The 15744-nt window shown below is 58.5% G+C and overlaps 1 protein-coding gene across 1 annotated transcript in view; it reads left to right on the forward strand.

Moving 5' to 3' along the window:
• Positions 1-11544, forward strand: part of LOC123353612 (nuclear receptor subfamily 1 group D member 1-like) — a 28207-nt gene extending 16663 nt beyond the window's left edge. The window contains exons 2-8 of the mRNA XM_044994859.1: positions 1026-1316; positions 1822-1910; positions 2144-2288; positions 5532-6040; positions 7770-7955; positions 8888-9098; positions 9767-11544. Of these exons, the coding sequence (XP_044850794.1) occupies positions 1026-1316; positions 1822-1910; positions 2144-2288; positions 5532-6040; positions 7770-7955; positions 8888-9098; positions 9767-9963 (1628 nt within the window). The 3' untranslated portion in view covers positions 9964-11544. The remainder of the gene's footprint in view (positions 1-1025; positions 1317-1821; positions 1911-2143; positions 2289-5531; positions 6041-7769; positions 7956-8887; positions 9099-9766) is intronic.
• Positions 11545-15744: the final 4200 nt, after the last annotated feature.

Raw genomic sequence — 15744 nt, forward strand, 5'->3', positions numbered from 1 at the left:
CGCCTCTGTGGGCTCCCGCCACCAAATCTTCACGCAGTTCGCAGAGGGGCCTCTGCTAAGGGAAAAGGCAGAACTGGGATGGCAGGAGGGGGCTTGCGGGGGCGGGACTGAGGGGCATGGGCAGAGGCTGAGTGTACGACCTGGATTTGGCTCAAAGCTCTCGCTCAGAACGGGGCCTGCGGGGACATGGGATCTAGGCAGCTGGCGCCCCCCCTTCCCCCCCAGCCAGGGCAGCTCCGCACGCCAGGTGTCCCTGGGAATCCTGGCACGACCCCTGCCGCACCCTCGGACCCCTGGGCCGGCTTCCAGCGGGATGACCCGGGTTGGGCATTTTGTCCTCTGTTTGTTTGCCCTACTTTCCGCAGCACGTGCCTCACTGCCCCACATTCCCCGCAGCCTCGTCTCAGGGCTGCCCGGCGGCTGTGTGTGTACATGTGAGTGTGTGTGTGTGTGCGAGCGTGCGTGTGTGTGTGTGCACGCGCCTACGCAGGCTGACACTGTGTTCCTCCCCCACGCTGCAGCTCCACGTGAGACACTGGGATAGCTCCAGGGACTCCGATCGCCCCGGCTCCCAGCCAGGTGGGCTGTAGCCGCTCCCTGGTCCCGTCCCCTCCAGCTGTCTGTGGCCAGGGGAAGGGCAGACCCTGGGTTCGGAGGCTGCATCTGCCCTGCCACGGGTGATGGGGTTCGTCGGTTGCACAGATTTTGCCCTGCCCTGTGTCTCCATGTCTTTCAATGTTCAGCCTCCCCTTTCCTTTGCCCTGCACCCGTGTGCCCCCCAAGATCACTCCCCCATCTCCATCCCAAACATCCAACCCTGCCCAGATCGAATTAAAGCCTGGCAGGCCAGAGCCGTGGGGGATGGATGCCAGCCTGGGTCCCCCATACGCAGCTCCCCTGCCCCCTACAGGAGGCTGCAGACCCTGAGCACCCTCTATCCCAGCTGTTGCTTCCAGCTGTTTCCTGCAGCAGGATTCAAGCCAAGATCCCCATCTGACCTCCTCTCCCACTGCTCTCTCCCGCAGGCGGCGTGATCCTCTACGTGGGCTCCACGGCCGGCTCCAGCCCCACCCCGGGCAGCCCACCTGGCGGCTACCTGGTGCCCTCCCCACAGCACTCCCTGCCCTCGTCGCTGGAGGAGCTGACGCTGACCGAGATCGGGGCCATCAAGCCGCAGGGCTCCAGCTCGCCATCCTCGCCTAAGGTGGCCTTCCAGTTCCCTGAAGGGGTCAGGTACCCCAGCAAGGGCCAGTCGCCCCCCACCCAGAGCAGAGTTGCCACGGCCAAGCAGAATGGCGTGACCGGCACCTTCACTAGTAAGTGAATCATCCTCCCCCTGTCATCCTCCTCCTGCTCCAGCTGGGGAAACTGAGGCACGGAGAGAGGAAAGGACAGCAACTCAGCAATAGAACCCAGGAGTCCTGACTCCCAGCCCCCTTGCTCTAACCGCTAGACCACCCAAAGCAACAGGAATATTGAGGGGTAGGGTACTCTCACATGAAGCCACAAGGGGCCAACCTGACTCACAGCTGGGACCATGCACCCCCTCTTTGGGGGGTCCCCAGTCCTGTGGGGCTGGCAACCTAGTCTGGCTGGAAACAGGGGCGTCTCCGAGAGGCTAGTTAGTGAGTCTGGGCAGCAGTGGGGAGGGGGATGCGTCTTAGGGGGCCAGGTGGGACCCTGGGGCTGGACAGACGGTTGGAGGGAGGGGGTGGCACTCCCATCGGTCGGCCCCTCCCTCTGCATTGGGGAGGCTGTAGTGGGGTGGGCAGGAGGGGACCGAACGAGTGTGATGCTCACCCCCCCACCCCCTCCTTGCAGAGACGGGCGGGATGGTGCTGCTGTGCAAGGTGTGCGGGGACATCGCCTCCGGCTTCCACTACGGCGTCCACGCCTGCGAGGGCTGCAAGGTGAGGAGGTGGGGCCAAGGGTGGGGCTTTGGGGGGACCGAACTGAGGTGTGGAGCCTCCTCGCAAGCCGCGGCGTCACCATGGCGCCGTTTCCCGGGGCGACCCAGCTCCGATGGGAGCTCATTGCCAGCACAAACAGCAGGGGGCTGGCGGGCAGGGCGGGGCAGGCCGGGGGGCACAGATGGGGCAGGGTTTGCCTGGCGCTGACTCCTCGCCCCGTTGGCCCCCTCCAGGGCTTCTTCCGGCGCAGCATCCAGCAGAACATCAACTACAAGATGTGCGTGAAGAACGAGAACTGCATGATCATGCGCATGAACCGCAACCGCTGCCAGCACTGCCGCTTCAAGAAGTGCCTGGCCGTCGGCATGTCCCGCGACGGTGAGCGCAGGGATCCCGGCCCCCCGGCCCCACCCCCACTCCTCCCCTGGCCTGGTCTGCCCCTGGGTCTGCCACCAGCCTCAATCCCGACCCGCAGCTCCACCTGCTGTTCCAGCCCTAGGCTCCCCTACAGCTCTGCCGGTGCCCCTCAATCCCGACCCACAGCCCCAGCTGCTGTCCCAGCCCTGGGCTCCCCCCACACACCCCCTCTGCCAGTGCCCCTCAATCCTGACCCACAGCCCCCCGCCCTTCTATCCCAGCCCTGGTTCTCTCTTGTGCAGACTGTCTGAACTGTGCTGACTGTTTCTGATCTGCCACCAGGAGACCCACATAGGAATTTAGCTGGGGATGAGGGAGGCGGCTTGGGGCGAAAGGCCGGTGCCCTGCCTCCCTGCGACGCGACCCCACATCCCCTGAGGCCCTCCTGCTCTGCCCAGTCAGCAGCTGCCCCAGCTGATAAATGGGAGCTCGGTGCTGGGGGCTGATTTATGGCTCTGAGCATGGATGGGAGGGGCAATGGTGTGGGGGGATGCCAGGGCCAGGCTGTGATGAACTGCTGGAGCTTCTCCCATCCGCTCATGATGGATTTGTTAGACTTTGAAATGGCTCGTCAGCATTAACGTGCTAAGAATGGCCGGGAGGGGGGAGGGGTGCGGTGTGAGGGGGTGGCAGAGAGATCTGGAGATGGGCTGAGACCGGACCCAGATCCGTGGAGGTGGGCTTGGATCAGCACCAGAACCATGGAGAAGGATCAGGATTGGGGCTGGGACCACACCCAGATCCGTGGAGGTGGGCTTGGATCGGCACCAGAACGGCAGAGATGGGCCGGACCGTGATTAGGGCTGGAACTTGAGCCATGGAGATGGGTCGGGACTGGGACCAGAATCAGAACCAGGGGGGTGGACTGGGGCTGGGACCAGAGGTGCCCCACCTGGACCTCTTCCCTGGGACTCTTGGCTCCCCTGGCTTCCCTCCTCCCTGCCCCGATGGTTCTGGCTCTTTGCTGGTTTGGGCCAGGGACGTGTGAGAACCAGCTCCTTGGATCTCAGCACCATTGACGCCCATGGGTCCCGCACACCCATCCAACCACGAGCCAGGGGGTGGGGGCAGCAGGGGCCAGGCTCCTGGGTCCCGCCTGTCGCGTCGTGCCGGGTAAAGCTCGCTCACTGGCCCAGAGTGCAGGGCGGAGGGACACCCAAAGGCAAAGTAGATCCTAAGGGTGAGCAAACAGCCCGGGGATCTCGCCTCCCTCGGGCCGGATCCTCACGGGCAGGTGGGGGGAATCAGGAAGGGAACTAAACCCCAGGACTGAGCAAGGGCTCCCCAAAGCCCCAGCTGCCCGGGGCTGTAGGGCAGGAAAGGCCCACGGGCATTATCCAGGCCCACAGCTGCTGTGTTAACAGGGGTGGGGTGGGGTGCAGAGCGGGACGGGGCGGGGGGGGAATAGGGAGAGATGTGGTATAGAGTGGGGGAGGAAAGGGACAGGGATGGGGAGTTGGGGGTACAGGAGAAGGATGGGGGGGAGGGAGGAATCCCAGGGCGCCCTCGCCCCCCACAAGCCCTGCCAGTTCCAGGCCTGTCTGGGGTTTTGCGGGGGCAGCGGGCTCCTGTGTGCGGGAAAGGAGGTTTCTAGGTCACGGCTGCCATGTGCAGCCCCCGCTCCAGCTCAGGTTATGGCAGCAGCTCCCAGAGCAGGCGTCAGCCTCCAGACTCTTGCCCCCTCCCCCAGCCCGCACGCCGCTCCCCACACAGCCCCGGGTGGGCGTGAGAACCAGGCTCCGTCCTGCCCAGCACGGGGCTCATTCGCCTCCCACACGTGTCCCCTCGCATGAGGCTGCAGCACTGGGTCGCGAGCCTGCTTCTGTTGCCATGTTACCGTGCAGGATCGGGCCCCTCCGTGCTACACCCGCCGGGGGCGCAGTGTGGGGAGCGGGGCATCCCTGGGGATGCTCCTCCCCCTCCCCTGTGATACACCCCTTCCCCACCCAGCACAGCCAGGGCTGGAAATCCACTCCCGGGAAAGGCTCTGGTTGGGTCAGAGTTATTCTGCTGTCGGGCCTCAGTGGGACGGGCGGAGGAGGAACCGGAGGCTGAGGAGAAGGAAGATACTTGTTATCATCAGCGCCGAGGTCTCCAAGCACTTGGCAAAGGTGGAGCAGTATCACTCTCCCCCTCCCCAACGTAACGGATGGGGAAACTGAGGCACAGAGCAAGCAAGTGTCTTGCATAGCAAATCGGAGTTGGTATGAGAACCCAGGAGTCCTGGTTCCCTTCCCTGCCCCCAACCACTAGATCCTCACTTCTTAGGGTTGGGAATAGAACCCAGGAGTCCTGACTTCCCTTCCCCCTGCTCTAACCCTCTAGTCCTGCTCCGCTCTCAGAGCTGAGGCTAGAACCCAGGAGTCCTGCCTCCCAGCCCCCACTGCTCTAACCACCACCCCGCTACCCTCCTCCACCCAGGAATAGAACCCAGGGCCAGAGATCTGATCTGACACCAGCGCAGCCACATTGACTTTAGTGAGTCTCTCCTGATTTACACCAGCCTACGTCTGGCCTCCGGTCGGGACTCGGGGGAACCCCTGGGTGGTGAGACCTGTGGGCAGGAGCAGAGGGAGCCACGGGGTCTGTCTGTCTCAAGCGGCCTTGATAAAATCTCATACTGCCCTGCCGCCGCCCCCCGTCTCAGCCTCGGCAAGGCAGCAGTAGATTGGCCCCGCCCCAGCCCCTCTGTGCGTCTCCCATGGGCCTTGGTGCTGCTGACCCACTGACCTAGTTACGGAGAGAAGTGGAGCAGAGACGTGCCAGGCAGGGGGTGATCTGGGCGGGGGAAGGGGGGTAGGCAAAGGTGGGGCCACTGGGGGGGAGAGGGAGACATCAGCCAGTGGTGTGGGAGGGGCGCATGGGGGGTTATGTAGGGGGTGTGGCGTGCAAAGGGAGCTAGCAGAGCCGTGCCAGTCTAGACACAGACACACAGGGAAACAGCTGCATCGTGGGAGGCAGCGCTGCAATGCAGCGTGCTCTGGGGTGGAGCGCAGCAGCCAGCGCGGCCATGTAGAACAGGCCATTACTGTTGCTACCTGCCGCGAGTGGGGCCCTGCTGCATGTGCCACAACAGGAACTGTGGGTGGTGCCAAGCCCTCGTGCCACCTCCTCCCGCCTGGCTCTGGGGGGCTCGGTTCGGGGGTGCTCACGAGTGCACCCCTAGTGCCTGCCCAGCTCATGCTCTCTCTCCTGCCCCCGCAGCGGTGCGCTTCGGGCGCATCCCCAAGCGGGAGAAGCAGCGCCTGCTGGACGAGATGCAGAGTTACATGAACAGCCTCAACGAGGCCCCCATGGACGTGGGGCTGGGGCCCGAGGGGGAGGCGCCCCCCAGCCCCGACGCCCAGGAGGAGGAGGCCATCGGCGCCATCTCGCGGGCCTATCACGACATCTTTGTCAGCGGGCAGGACCGGCTGGGCAAGCGGGCCGAGCCCTACCCCTCGCTCAGCTACGCCGACCAGCAGCTCAACAACGGCTACGCCTACGGGCAGTACGACTCGGCCGGCCTGCCCCTCCCCGGCTACGGCGCCTGCCCCCAGGAGGCCCCCGGCTACGTGGACAACGGGCCCCGCCGCTTCGGCAACGACATTTACCAGGCCCAGCAGGCCGGGTACCTGGCCAACGGCGGGCACTACCCCGCCTTCGAGTACGGCTACTCGGAGGGCAGCCCCCAGAGGGCGTGCCCCTGGCGCTCCACCACCAGCAGAGGCATTGTAAGTAGCCAGGCAGGACCCCCGATGGCAGGGGTTAGGGGGAAGGGCACGGGCCCTCACCTGGGGGGAAGCAGGACTGGCTCAGCTGGGTGTCCAGAGGGGAAATTGAGGCCTAGAGACGGGGAGTGACTGGCCCAGGCTCACTCAGCCGAGTCAGAGTCGGGATGGGAACCCAGGAGTCCTGGATCCCAGTCGTCTCACCCCGCCCTAACTACTAGACCCCACTCCCTTCCCAGAGCTGGGAATGGAACCAACGAGTCCTGACACCCGCATCCCCCTGCCCCTGCACTAACCACTAGACCCTACTGTGACACAGTAGGGAGCAGGGCGGACTGACCTGGGAATGGCTCTAGTTTTACTGGGACTATCTGCATGGGGGATGGGAGAGCAGGGGATGTACCTGACAAGGTTGGGGGAGGAGCTGGGGGGAGGCTGGGGGAGACGGCTGGAGGGGGTTTCACTTTGGAGTGGGCTGGAAAAGAGGAGGGAGCCCCCAAGTTTGAGGTTTAATCTCCCTGCCCCCCAGAAGGACCTGGCTGTGGGGTCCTGTTTGTGCCTACGTGACACTAGCCCCCACAAAGGACCAGGAATAGAACCCAGGAGTCCTACCTCCCAGACCCCCCTCCCCTCCCAGAGCCAGGAATAGAACCCAGGAGTTCTGCCTCCCAGAGCCCCCTCCCCTCCCAGAGCCAGGAATAGAACCCAGGAGTCTTGATTCCCAGACCCCCCCTCACACACACACACTCTAACCATTAGACCCCCCCCTCCCCTAGCCAGGAATAGAACCCAGGAGTCCTGACTCCCAGACCCCTCCCCCGCCAGGAATAGAACACAGGAGTCCTGACTCCCCGACACCCCCCCACACACTCTAACCATTAGACCCCTCTCCCCTCCCCTAGCCAGGAGCAGAACCCAGGAGTCCTGACTCCCAGACCCCCCCCCCCCACACACAAACAAACAAACACTCTAACCATTAGACCCCCCTCCCCTGCTCTCCCCTCCCAGAGCCAGGAATAGAACCCAGGAGTCCTGACTCCCAGACACCCCCCCACACACACACTCTAACCATTAGACCCCTCTCCCCTCCCCTAGCCAGGAGCAGAACCCAGGAGTCCTGGCTCTCTCTAATTCCTAAGCTGTTGCCATCTGATTGTATTCCAATCCCTCCACCTCTCCCTGCCCCGGAGTGCATTCGGGTTCCCAGTGGGAGTGACGGGTGCTCTGCACCCCTCTGGATTGGGCCCCAGAGCCCCAGACCTGCGGCTGGATTGACACCAAGAAGCAACTTGGTTCTTAAGGGTTGGCTCCCCCTGCTGGGCAGCAGCGACGCTGCAGCACCCTCAGGGCTGCATTCCAGGGCGGGTCTGTGGCTCCCTTACAATCTCCTTTGGGGAGACTCCCCGCCCCCCAACAATCTGAGAGGCCAGATCCAGCCAGCGGCAATCCAGAGTCACTGAGCCCCCCCAAATGTGGACCCCCTTCCAAATCTGGATCTCATTCCTCCCGCTCCCCCAAATTTCGGTCTGATTCTCCTGCCCCCCCCGATCTGGCTCTGAGCCCCCCCCCCCCCCCCGAATCTGGATCTGATTGCCCCATCCCCAACGTTTTCAGGGTGTTTCCATTCCGGGGTCCCAATCCAGGCCCACCCTGCCCAGGTTAGGAGGCTGGTGCTCCTCTCGCCCCTCCCTGCGTTGGTGACCCGCCTCGCTCTCCTCCCCCCCCCCCCCAGGCGTGCCCGCTGAACGCCAGCCCCTACTGCAGCAACGGGAAGAGCAGCCAGCAGGTGTGGGAGGAGTTCTCCCAGTGCTTCACGCCCGCCGTCAAGGAGGTGGTGGAGTTCGCCAAGAGCATCCCGGGCTTCCAGTCGCTCTGCCAGCAGGACCAAGTCATGCTCCTCAAGGCGGGCACCTTCCAGGTCAGTCAGATGTCCTGCCAGCCTGAATCTGGGCCCCTCCTGCCTGGCGCGTGGCCTCGGCTTGCACCCTGTGGTGTCGGGTCTGGTCTGTTCCCTTCACCCTGAGCTGACACACGCTGACTTGCTGGGGATATCAGAGGGAGCTGGGCGGCCACAAAACCCACCGGGAGAGGAACGCAGGTCCACCCAAGACTGGTGGTGTCTGGGAGCCAGAAAGTGGGGAGGGACCCCAGAGGAGAAACACAGGCTCAGTTACCCAGAAACTGTGACCTAAACTAGACAATTTAAGACTTGAAATAAAGCCCAGATTATGTGAGTGTAGTTAACCATCGGCACCACTTTTACAGTCAATAAGTCCCGACATGGGGAGCAAATATTTTGTAGTGGGCGCTTCAGTCTAGCAGAGAAAGGTCTGACACCGGCCAATGGCTGGAAGTTGAAGCTAGACAAATTTAAGCTGGAAATCAGGTGTAAATTTTTAACAGTGAGAGTAATTAACCATTGGAACAATCTCCCAAGGATCGTGGTGGATTCTCCATCACTGGCAATTTTAAAATCAAGACTGGATGTTTCTCTAAAAGATCTGCCCCCTAGGAATTATTTGGGGGAAGTTCTCTGGCCTGGATTATCCAGGAGGTCAGACTAGATGATCACAATGGTCCCTTCTGGCCTTGGAATCTATGTGTGTGTCCCTGCTGCTCTCTGCTGGAGGGAGAAAGCCCTCATTTTGTGTGTGTGCGCCCTCTACTGTCTAGAATCAGAACTATTGACCTGTGTGTCATAGTCCCCATACTGCTAACAGTCATGGGGGAGTCTCCTCTAGCTCAGGGCTTTTGCAGCAGGAGGATTCAGCCAGGTTCTGCCCCTGCTGTCTAAGTGGCCATGACATGCTGAGCACTCAGGCTCAGCTCTGACCTCCTCCCCTCCCGCAGGTGCTGATGGTGCGGTTCTCCTCCCTCTTCAACCCCAAGGAGAAGGTGGTGACGTTCCTGAGCGGCGAGACCTACTCGCTCTGCAGCCTGCGCTCCATGGGCATGGGCTGCCTGCTGGACGCCATGTTCGAGTTCAGCGAGAAGCTCAGCTCCCTCGGGCTGGATGCCCAGGAGATGGCGCTCTTCATGGCCGTCGTCCTTGTCTCGGCAGGTGGGTGCGTGCTCCGGGGCCAGCGGGGGGGTCTCTGAGGCCGTCTCTCTCTCTCTCTGCAGACCACGGTGGGGAGAAGGCCGGCCCAGCCACAGCCGGGAGCCACATCAGCTACAATCCCCCTGCAAAGCCCATCCCCGGTGTTTCGGGCCAGGTGTTCTGCACTAGGCAGGCTGGGCCGCTGCTGCTAAATGCTCTGCTGCCTGTTCTCAAGGACAGTGACAGAGCGGGAGTCCCCCATGCGCCTCGGGGATCCCACGCCCCAGCGCATGCAGCATGCTGATGCACATGGAGCTCAGCCTGCCTGGGACCTTCCAGACCCCCCCCAGTGAACAGAACTGACCGTGGCAGCTCCCTGGGCTAGAGCTTTACCGGGGAGCCTTCTCCTAGTGTTTCACCGCCTGTGGGTGTTAGAGGTGGGGAAAGACCAAACTGGGCACCACTTTGTCCAGCCTGGTTTTAAATGCCCCATCCCTTCCCTCTGGAGACTCTTCCCCAGGCTGAGATCTGGGCATTAGGAAGCTTCCCCTCGCAGTTTGTGAGCAGTTGTGTGTGTGTGTCATATGCCCTATACCGCTATCATGGAGGGAGATTCCCCTGCAGGGGGGACCGGTTTCTTTTTTTGGGAGCAGATTGGGTATTAATGTCGTGGCTCATCTGGTTCATAGATCGCTCTGGCATCTCAGACGTGGATGCCGTGGAAATCCTTCAGGAGACCCTCATCCGGGCCCTGCGGACTCTGGTGACAAAGAAGCACCCCGACGACTCCACCCTCTTCCCCAAACTCCTCCTGCGCCTTCCTGACCTGCGGACCCTCAACAACCAGCACTCGGAGAAGCTCCTGGCCTTCCGGATCGATCCTTAAGCCCACCGGAGACGCCCGCCCTCCGAGCCTAGGGGGAGAAGGATCAAGAACAGTCACCGGACCCAGCGCCTTGGGCGGCATTTAGCTCTTTCGAAGACGAGGAAGGAGGGCTCTGGCGCTGCCGGGCAGCACGTGGCCTGTCGGAGCCGGGCTCTGCCAGCGCACGTCCCCCGACCCGGGGCGAGCGGGTTCAGGAGGAGAGTTCACACCTCCCGCACGGCGCTCTGTGCAGCACAGCAAGGCCTGGAGAGCGAAGCGAACATGCATCTGAACTGACCACACCAACAAAGACATTGTATATATGTGTATAGAACTCTCTCTCTGTATTGTGCTGAGCTTCTAGTCTGTATATAAGAACCTGGATATGTTGTACATACAGCGCGTCGGTAGATCTCGGGGGCACGGCTCACCCCACTCATGTTTCATTTGACGACCTGGTTCCTTCTTAGGGTGCATGCTGCTTTATCCCGTTCCTCTCCGCCTCCACCCTCCAGCCGTACCAGCCCTCTCCTATGGAGAAAACAGCACCGATGGCTTGTGGAGCTGCGCTCTGTGGATGGCATAAGATAGACTGGATCAGGAAGTGATATGCAAGGAGCCTTTTTGTCAGGGATGGTAGGAGCACTCGTCCGGTCCCCAAATCCTGACCTGAGGCCAGACGGAGGATGGTGTAAATCAGGAGAGACTCACTAAAGTCAATGCTGTGCTTTTTCCTGGCTGGTATTTTTTTAAAAATGTCTCACGCCATCAGGGCTTCCAGGGAGTTTTTGGAAGAGGCTCGGCCGGGCAGGGGTGGGATGTGCTACCTGGAGGGGGCGAGGGGCGCTGTCTCTCAGAGGGGAGAGGTTGAAGGAGGCAGATCTTGAGTGCAAGCACACTTCCATTAAAGAAACAAATGGCTCCGTTTTGTTCTGCTCCCATTCAGCCCTGCCCTGCTCTAACCACTAGACCCCATCCCCAAGCCAGGAATACTGGCTCCCATTCCTCACCCCACATGGTCTAACCAGTAGACCCCACTCCCCTCCCAGAGCCACAGTTACAACCCAAATGTCCTAAATCCCATTCCCCCCATCCCAGCCACTAGACAACTCCCCCACTGCAGAAGAGAATGGCTCTGGTTTTGTGGGAGAGGTGGCACTTTAGACTGTTACAAGATGGGGACAAGTCCGGGGACCAAAAGTGGGGCCAAAGCTCCCCGGCTTTGCATTTCGATACAGATCAGATCCTGAAGGTCCACGGGGAGAGGGAACCAGCACATCAGAAGGGAGCACTTTATAGCTTGTGTTTGGTTCTTTGCCGAGCTCACACCATCTGCAGGACGAGGGGGAGCCGGGCCGCGCCTCGGCTCCTGGCCCCGCCGCTCTGGTCTTTGTTTTTTTTAAAAAGAGCAACAAAACTTTGCACTTTTCTGAAAAATATAAATGTACAGAAAAAAATAAACTATCCCCTATCCCAGCTCGGAGCATATCAGCAAAGGGATGCCCCCTGGGGCACGGCTGCTAAAAGCCCTAGTGCCTGGCAGTGGAAGAAAAGAAATGGTTTATTTTTGGTCTAATATTGAAGTGCAATAAATAAAATAAAGACTTGCTTAACGTTGAGCTGAGTGTCTACAGTTTGGTATTGTTGCTATTCCAGGTGCACCCCTCGCCGAGACCAGATCCCCCTTGCACTAGGTGCTGTCCATCCGTAGCCCCAAGTCCCCAGCTCCTGGAGTCATGGGAATCTATGACCATTTCAATTTTTCAGAGTTTCTAGCTCTCGTGGTTGGGGAAAATATGACCTCCTAAGGGTTTGAATGCCTTACTGGCGAGGGCCTGATTATTTATGTTCCCACGTACACAGGTGTAAATCTGGACTCACTCCAGAGATTCACTGAGGTCGTTCAGATTAGCATGTGTCTTAGAGTGCAATTTTACCCTGTAGGGGTGATTTCTCTTTTCACCCTTCTGTTCATTCCCTTACTGATTGGCCCACAGAGCCACCTGCTGGATGGCTGGCCATCGATCTCTCCTCATGCACCCCCTCCTATCTATCTAGCCCCTGGTATGATATCTAAGCACATCAATTATTCACTTTTGGGCTCAGTCTCTCTCTGTTCCAGGGGGACAGAGTGCAGTGAGGGAACCCCATTTTAAGAAAAGGCAATCGATTGTGCAGCAGTGTGTGAATCTGTCAGTGTGGCCAACCCCAACCATTCAAGCATCAAGAGTCCAGCCCTGCCAAAATCATGCAATTGGCTTGAAATTCCTGAGGTTTTAAAAATACAATAATTTGGGGATCCTTTAGTTACTTTCAGGTTTTGTAGCCTTCAGGGATCATGTTTTCCAGCTTTTCTCCTCAGCCACAAGGGAAAGACACCTAAGATAGTACATCCATTTATTGAATTTTTAAAAGCCTTCCCGATCCGTCACTAGCTTTGAGTGCTCAGTAGCTGACCTTCCACTGATCTTCTGCATGCCATCCATCCATCACCTCCTGGTCGTCCTCTACTACAATGACCTTCCACCATTCTTTCCATAATAATTTTCTCAAGGTTATTCCCATCTCTATGCCTCAGGTGACCACAGTACCTAAGTTTACATCTGTTGATTTCTGACATCTGGGTCTGCGTCTCTCCAATAATATTTCCAACGTAGGCATTTGCCCTCCTTTTTTTTTTTCATCGAGGACATACGCAAAAGTCTTTGCCAGCACCACATTTCAAAAGCTTCAATTGTCTTCTGGCCATAGGGTGATCAGACAGCAAGTGTGAAAAATCGGGATGGGGTTGGGGGGTAATAGGCACCTATATAAGAAAAAGACCCAAATATCGGGACTGGCCCTATAAAATAGAGACATCTGGTCACCATATCTGGCCAGCAGAATTAACTTCCCATGATTCACAGCCAGAAATTGCTCTGAAAAAATTAGGCTTTTCGTCAGTTGCACCTTCCCACATTTCGAGATGTAACAGCTTTTCCATACTTTCTTAAGGGAGGCCACAGCTGAGCGAGCCATCCTCAGTTATTGATCTTACATGGTAAATTTGTAATGATGTAGGGGTGACTAGCGATTGGCCAGAGGACTGGCTGAAGGGACTTTTTCTGCCTTTACCAACATAGGGAGAAATAACCGAGTGTAGTAACTATCGTACCGTCCTCGCATCGCATGTGAGCAAAGCTCTGTGTAATCCAGCATCGCATGAAATGAAGGATAGGAGCAAAACTACCACCCCAACAAGTTGGTTCCAGAGAAGGCCGAGACACATGTGACCAAATCGCAAATATCTGTCACATCATTGAAAAATGCAGAGTGCAGTCATCCATTAATCATGTGTTTCATTGACTCCCCAAAAGTGTGAGATATTGTCCAACACCTCCCTCTTTGGAGGCCACTGGCAGACATGGGGATTCCAAAGCCTCTCATTGAACTCATCGCAAGTCTCTACCACCAACAGGCCAAAGTGCAACCAGCAGGTTTTCCACCGGGTGCGGGTGAGACAAGGGTGTATCTTGTCCCTCACACCCTTTAACATATATGCAGAATTTATGATGATAGAAACTTACTTTTTTTTTTTAATGAAGGCTGAGATTCTCTCAGATTCGCGTGACTTCAGGAGCTGGGACTTTAAGAAAACACAAGAGTTGGTAACACTGCCATGAAGTCAATGGAGTTACACTAGTGTCAAACCAGTGTTGGTGTGAACAGAATCAGGAGCGGAGATGGGTCAAAACCAGAGCCTCAAAGCTGGATCTCTCTGAATTTTGTGGGAGCAGGTACCAATTCCAATCCTTTCATCTGACCTCACCTTCGTGGCTTTGGTTCCAGGATGGGAATACTCCCAGTGCAGGCGCAATCTAGGACTGGGGTTGGCTGCTTTCCTTTGCAAGCTAAAATCCCGGAGGCACAAGGGTGGTGAAATTCACCTTGTTACCCCTCCACTGCGAGGCCCGCACCTCCCATGCCACACAGCAGAGGATCCAACCCTCCCACTCTGCAATGTCTCTTTGTCCAACACCCAGTCTGGGACCCTCCGTTCCAAAAGCCTGAAACCTTCACTGTCCTACTGTAGCGTCAGGGATCATTCTGCTGAGGAGGAAAACCAGCTGGTTTGGGAACATCTGCTCAGCTGTGAATGTTGCCCAGGAAGTGATTATCTGGTCAGAGTTCGTAAGCCCTGGTGGAGCCCACCTTGCAGACAAACACAGCAGCAATGGAGCCACTGACACACACAGCCAAATTCTGCTCTCACACTGGTGTAAATCTAGGTTAACTAGGCAAATCCCAGGCTCACAATGAGGCATGCAAGGAGCCTCTGCTTCCTGAAAACATGCCCCTTAATCTCTTTAGCAGGTTATAGCCCAGTTTTGCATGCCACTGCTGCCCACGTACTAAAACGGGTGGCTCTCTCCCATTTCTTGTGATTCTTAATTGACATCTCATTTCCTAGCTCCAAAGGCTGGAGCGTGATGCCACACCCGCCCTTTGAGTTGCAGCATTTGACCCCAGGGCAAAGAGACAGGCAGCCCCAATGGAGCTGGAGACAAGCGCCCTAGCACCCAGCAGCCAAATGGGGCTGTGCTGGGTGCTTCTGAAGAACAAAGAGGAAAGACACTGTATGGCCCAGCAGCACAGCAGAGCAGGGATGGTGGGCCACTGGGTTCGATGTTCACTGTCTGTATCACGGCCGAGCTGTTTGGATCTGAGGAGTCTGTGCTACTCCCAGGGCAAAGGAATCGATGGGACACGATTTTAGCTACATTTTTAAAATCTATTTCTTTACAAACGTGCTGGGTGAGGCCCTGGAGTCATACAGGGATCCTGATCTCTGCAGCACTGGGCTAGCAGGGGCTGGGAGCACTGTGGAAATACCTTCAGCCCCAGGAAGAGCAAGGGGCAGGCCTGGTGGTAGGCTAGGGAAGGAAAAGGATGATTGACGAGGTCCAGTGGTTATTATGGGACTAGCCCTGGTGATTCAGGTTCAAGTTCTGGATGTGTCGCTCGCTGGCTTCCTGTGTGACCTTGGGCAACTCACACAGAGCTTGTCTCTATGACCACGTACTGCGCGGCAAGCTGAGGTATAACTCTACAGATCTCTAGTCTTTAGCCTCTCTGTGCCTCAGTGTCCCATCTTTAACATGGGGGTAATAATACGTCTCAACCTCTTGGAGGGGGCGAGGTGGTTGTGAAGATAAATCCATTCATGATTGCGATGTGCTCAAAGGCTGCCGGAATGGGAGCCATGGAAGTACCTCAGCCAGATAAAAGGGGCGCACTCCCTGGAGGATCTTCCCGCTGACAAAATGCTGGCCCTGTTGCTACGCATGAGTGGGGTGACGCCATGACTCCAGGAGGCTGCGTGCTGCGATGGGAGGTGGTGCTTTGCCCCCCAGCCGCTTATATGCAACACACGGGCATTTTAAGGCCTCCCGGCCCTGCCACGTCACCGGGCTGCATCACGTGGCCACATTTTGACGGGGTCCTCGCTAGGCCAGGACACCCCATTTCGGTGTCACATGACCACAGCTGTGGTGCCAGATCTGCACCCCGCTTTGCCCCCGCCCCCAGGGTCCCGTGGCCATGTTTGGACCGGGCCATGCGGTGATGTCCCGCGCCAGCAGCACCAGGGTGACACTAGGATGTCGTGCGCCGTCACCACGGCGACGCGAGGATGTCATGAGCCATCACCATGGCAACGGTAGAACGTCATGCACCAGCACCATGGCAACGCTAGGCCAGCCTCATGGGCCCAACCCGCCACTCAGGCCCTGCGGGGCGGGGCTCCTTGGGGAAGGGGTCACG

This window comes from Mauremys mutica, chromosome 20 (assembly GCF_020497125.1).
Source record: "Mauremys mutica isolate MM-2020 ecotype Southern chromosome 20, ASM2049712v1, whole genome shotgun sequence".
Lineage (NCBI taxonomy): Eukaryota > Metazoa > Chordata > Testudines > Geoemydidae > Mauremys > Mauremys mutica.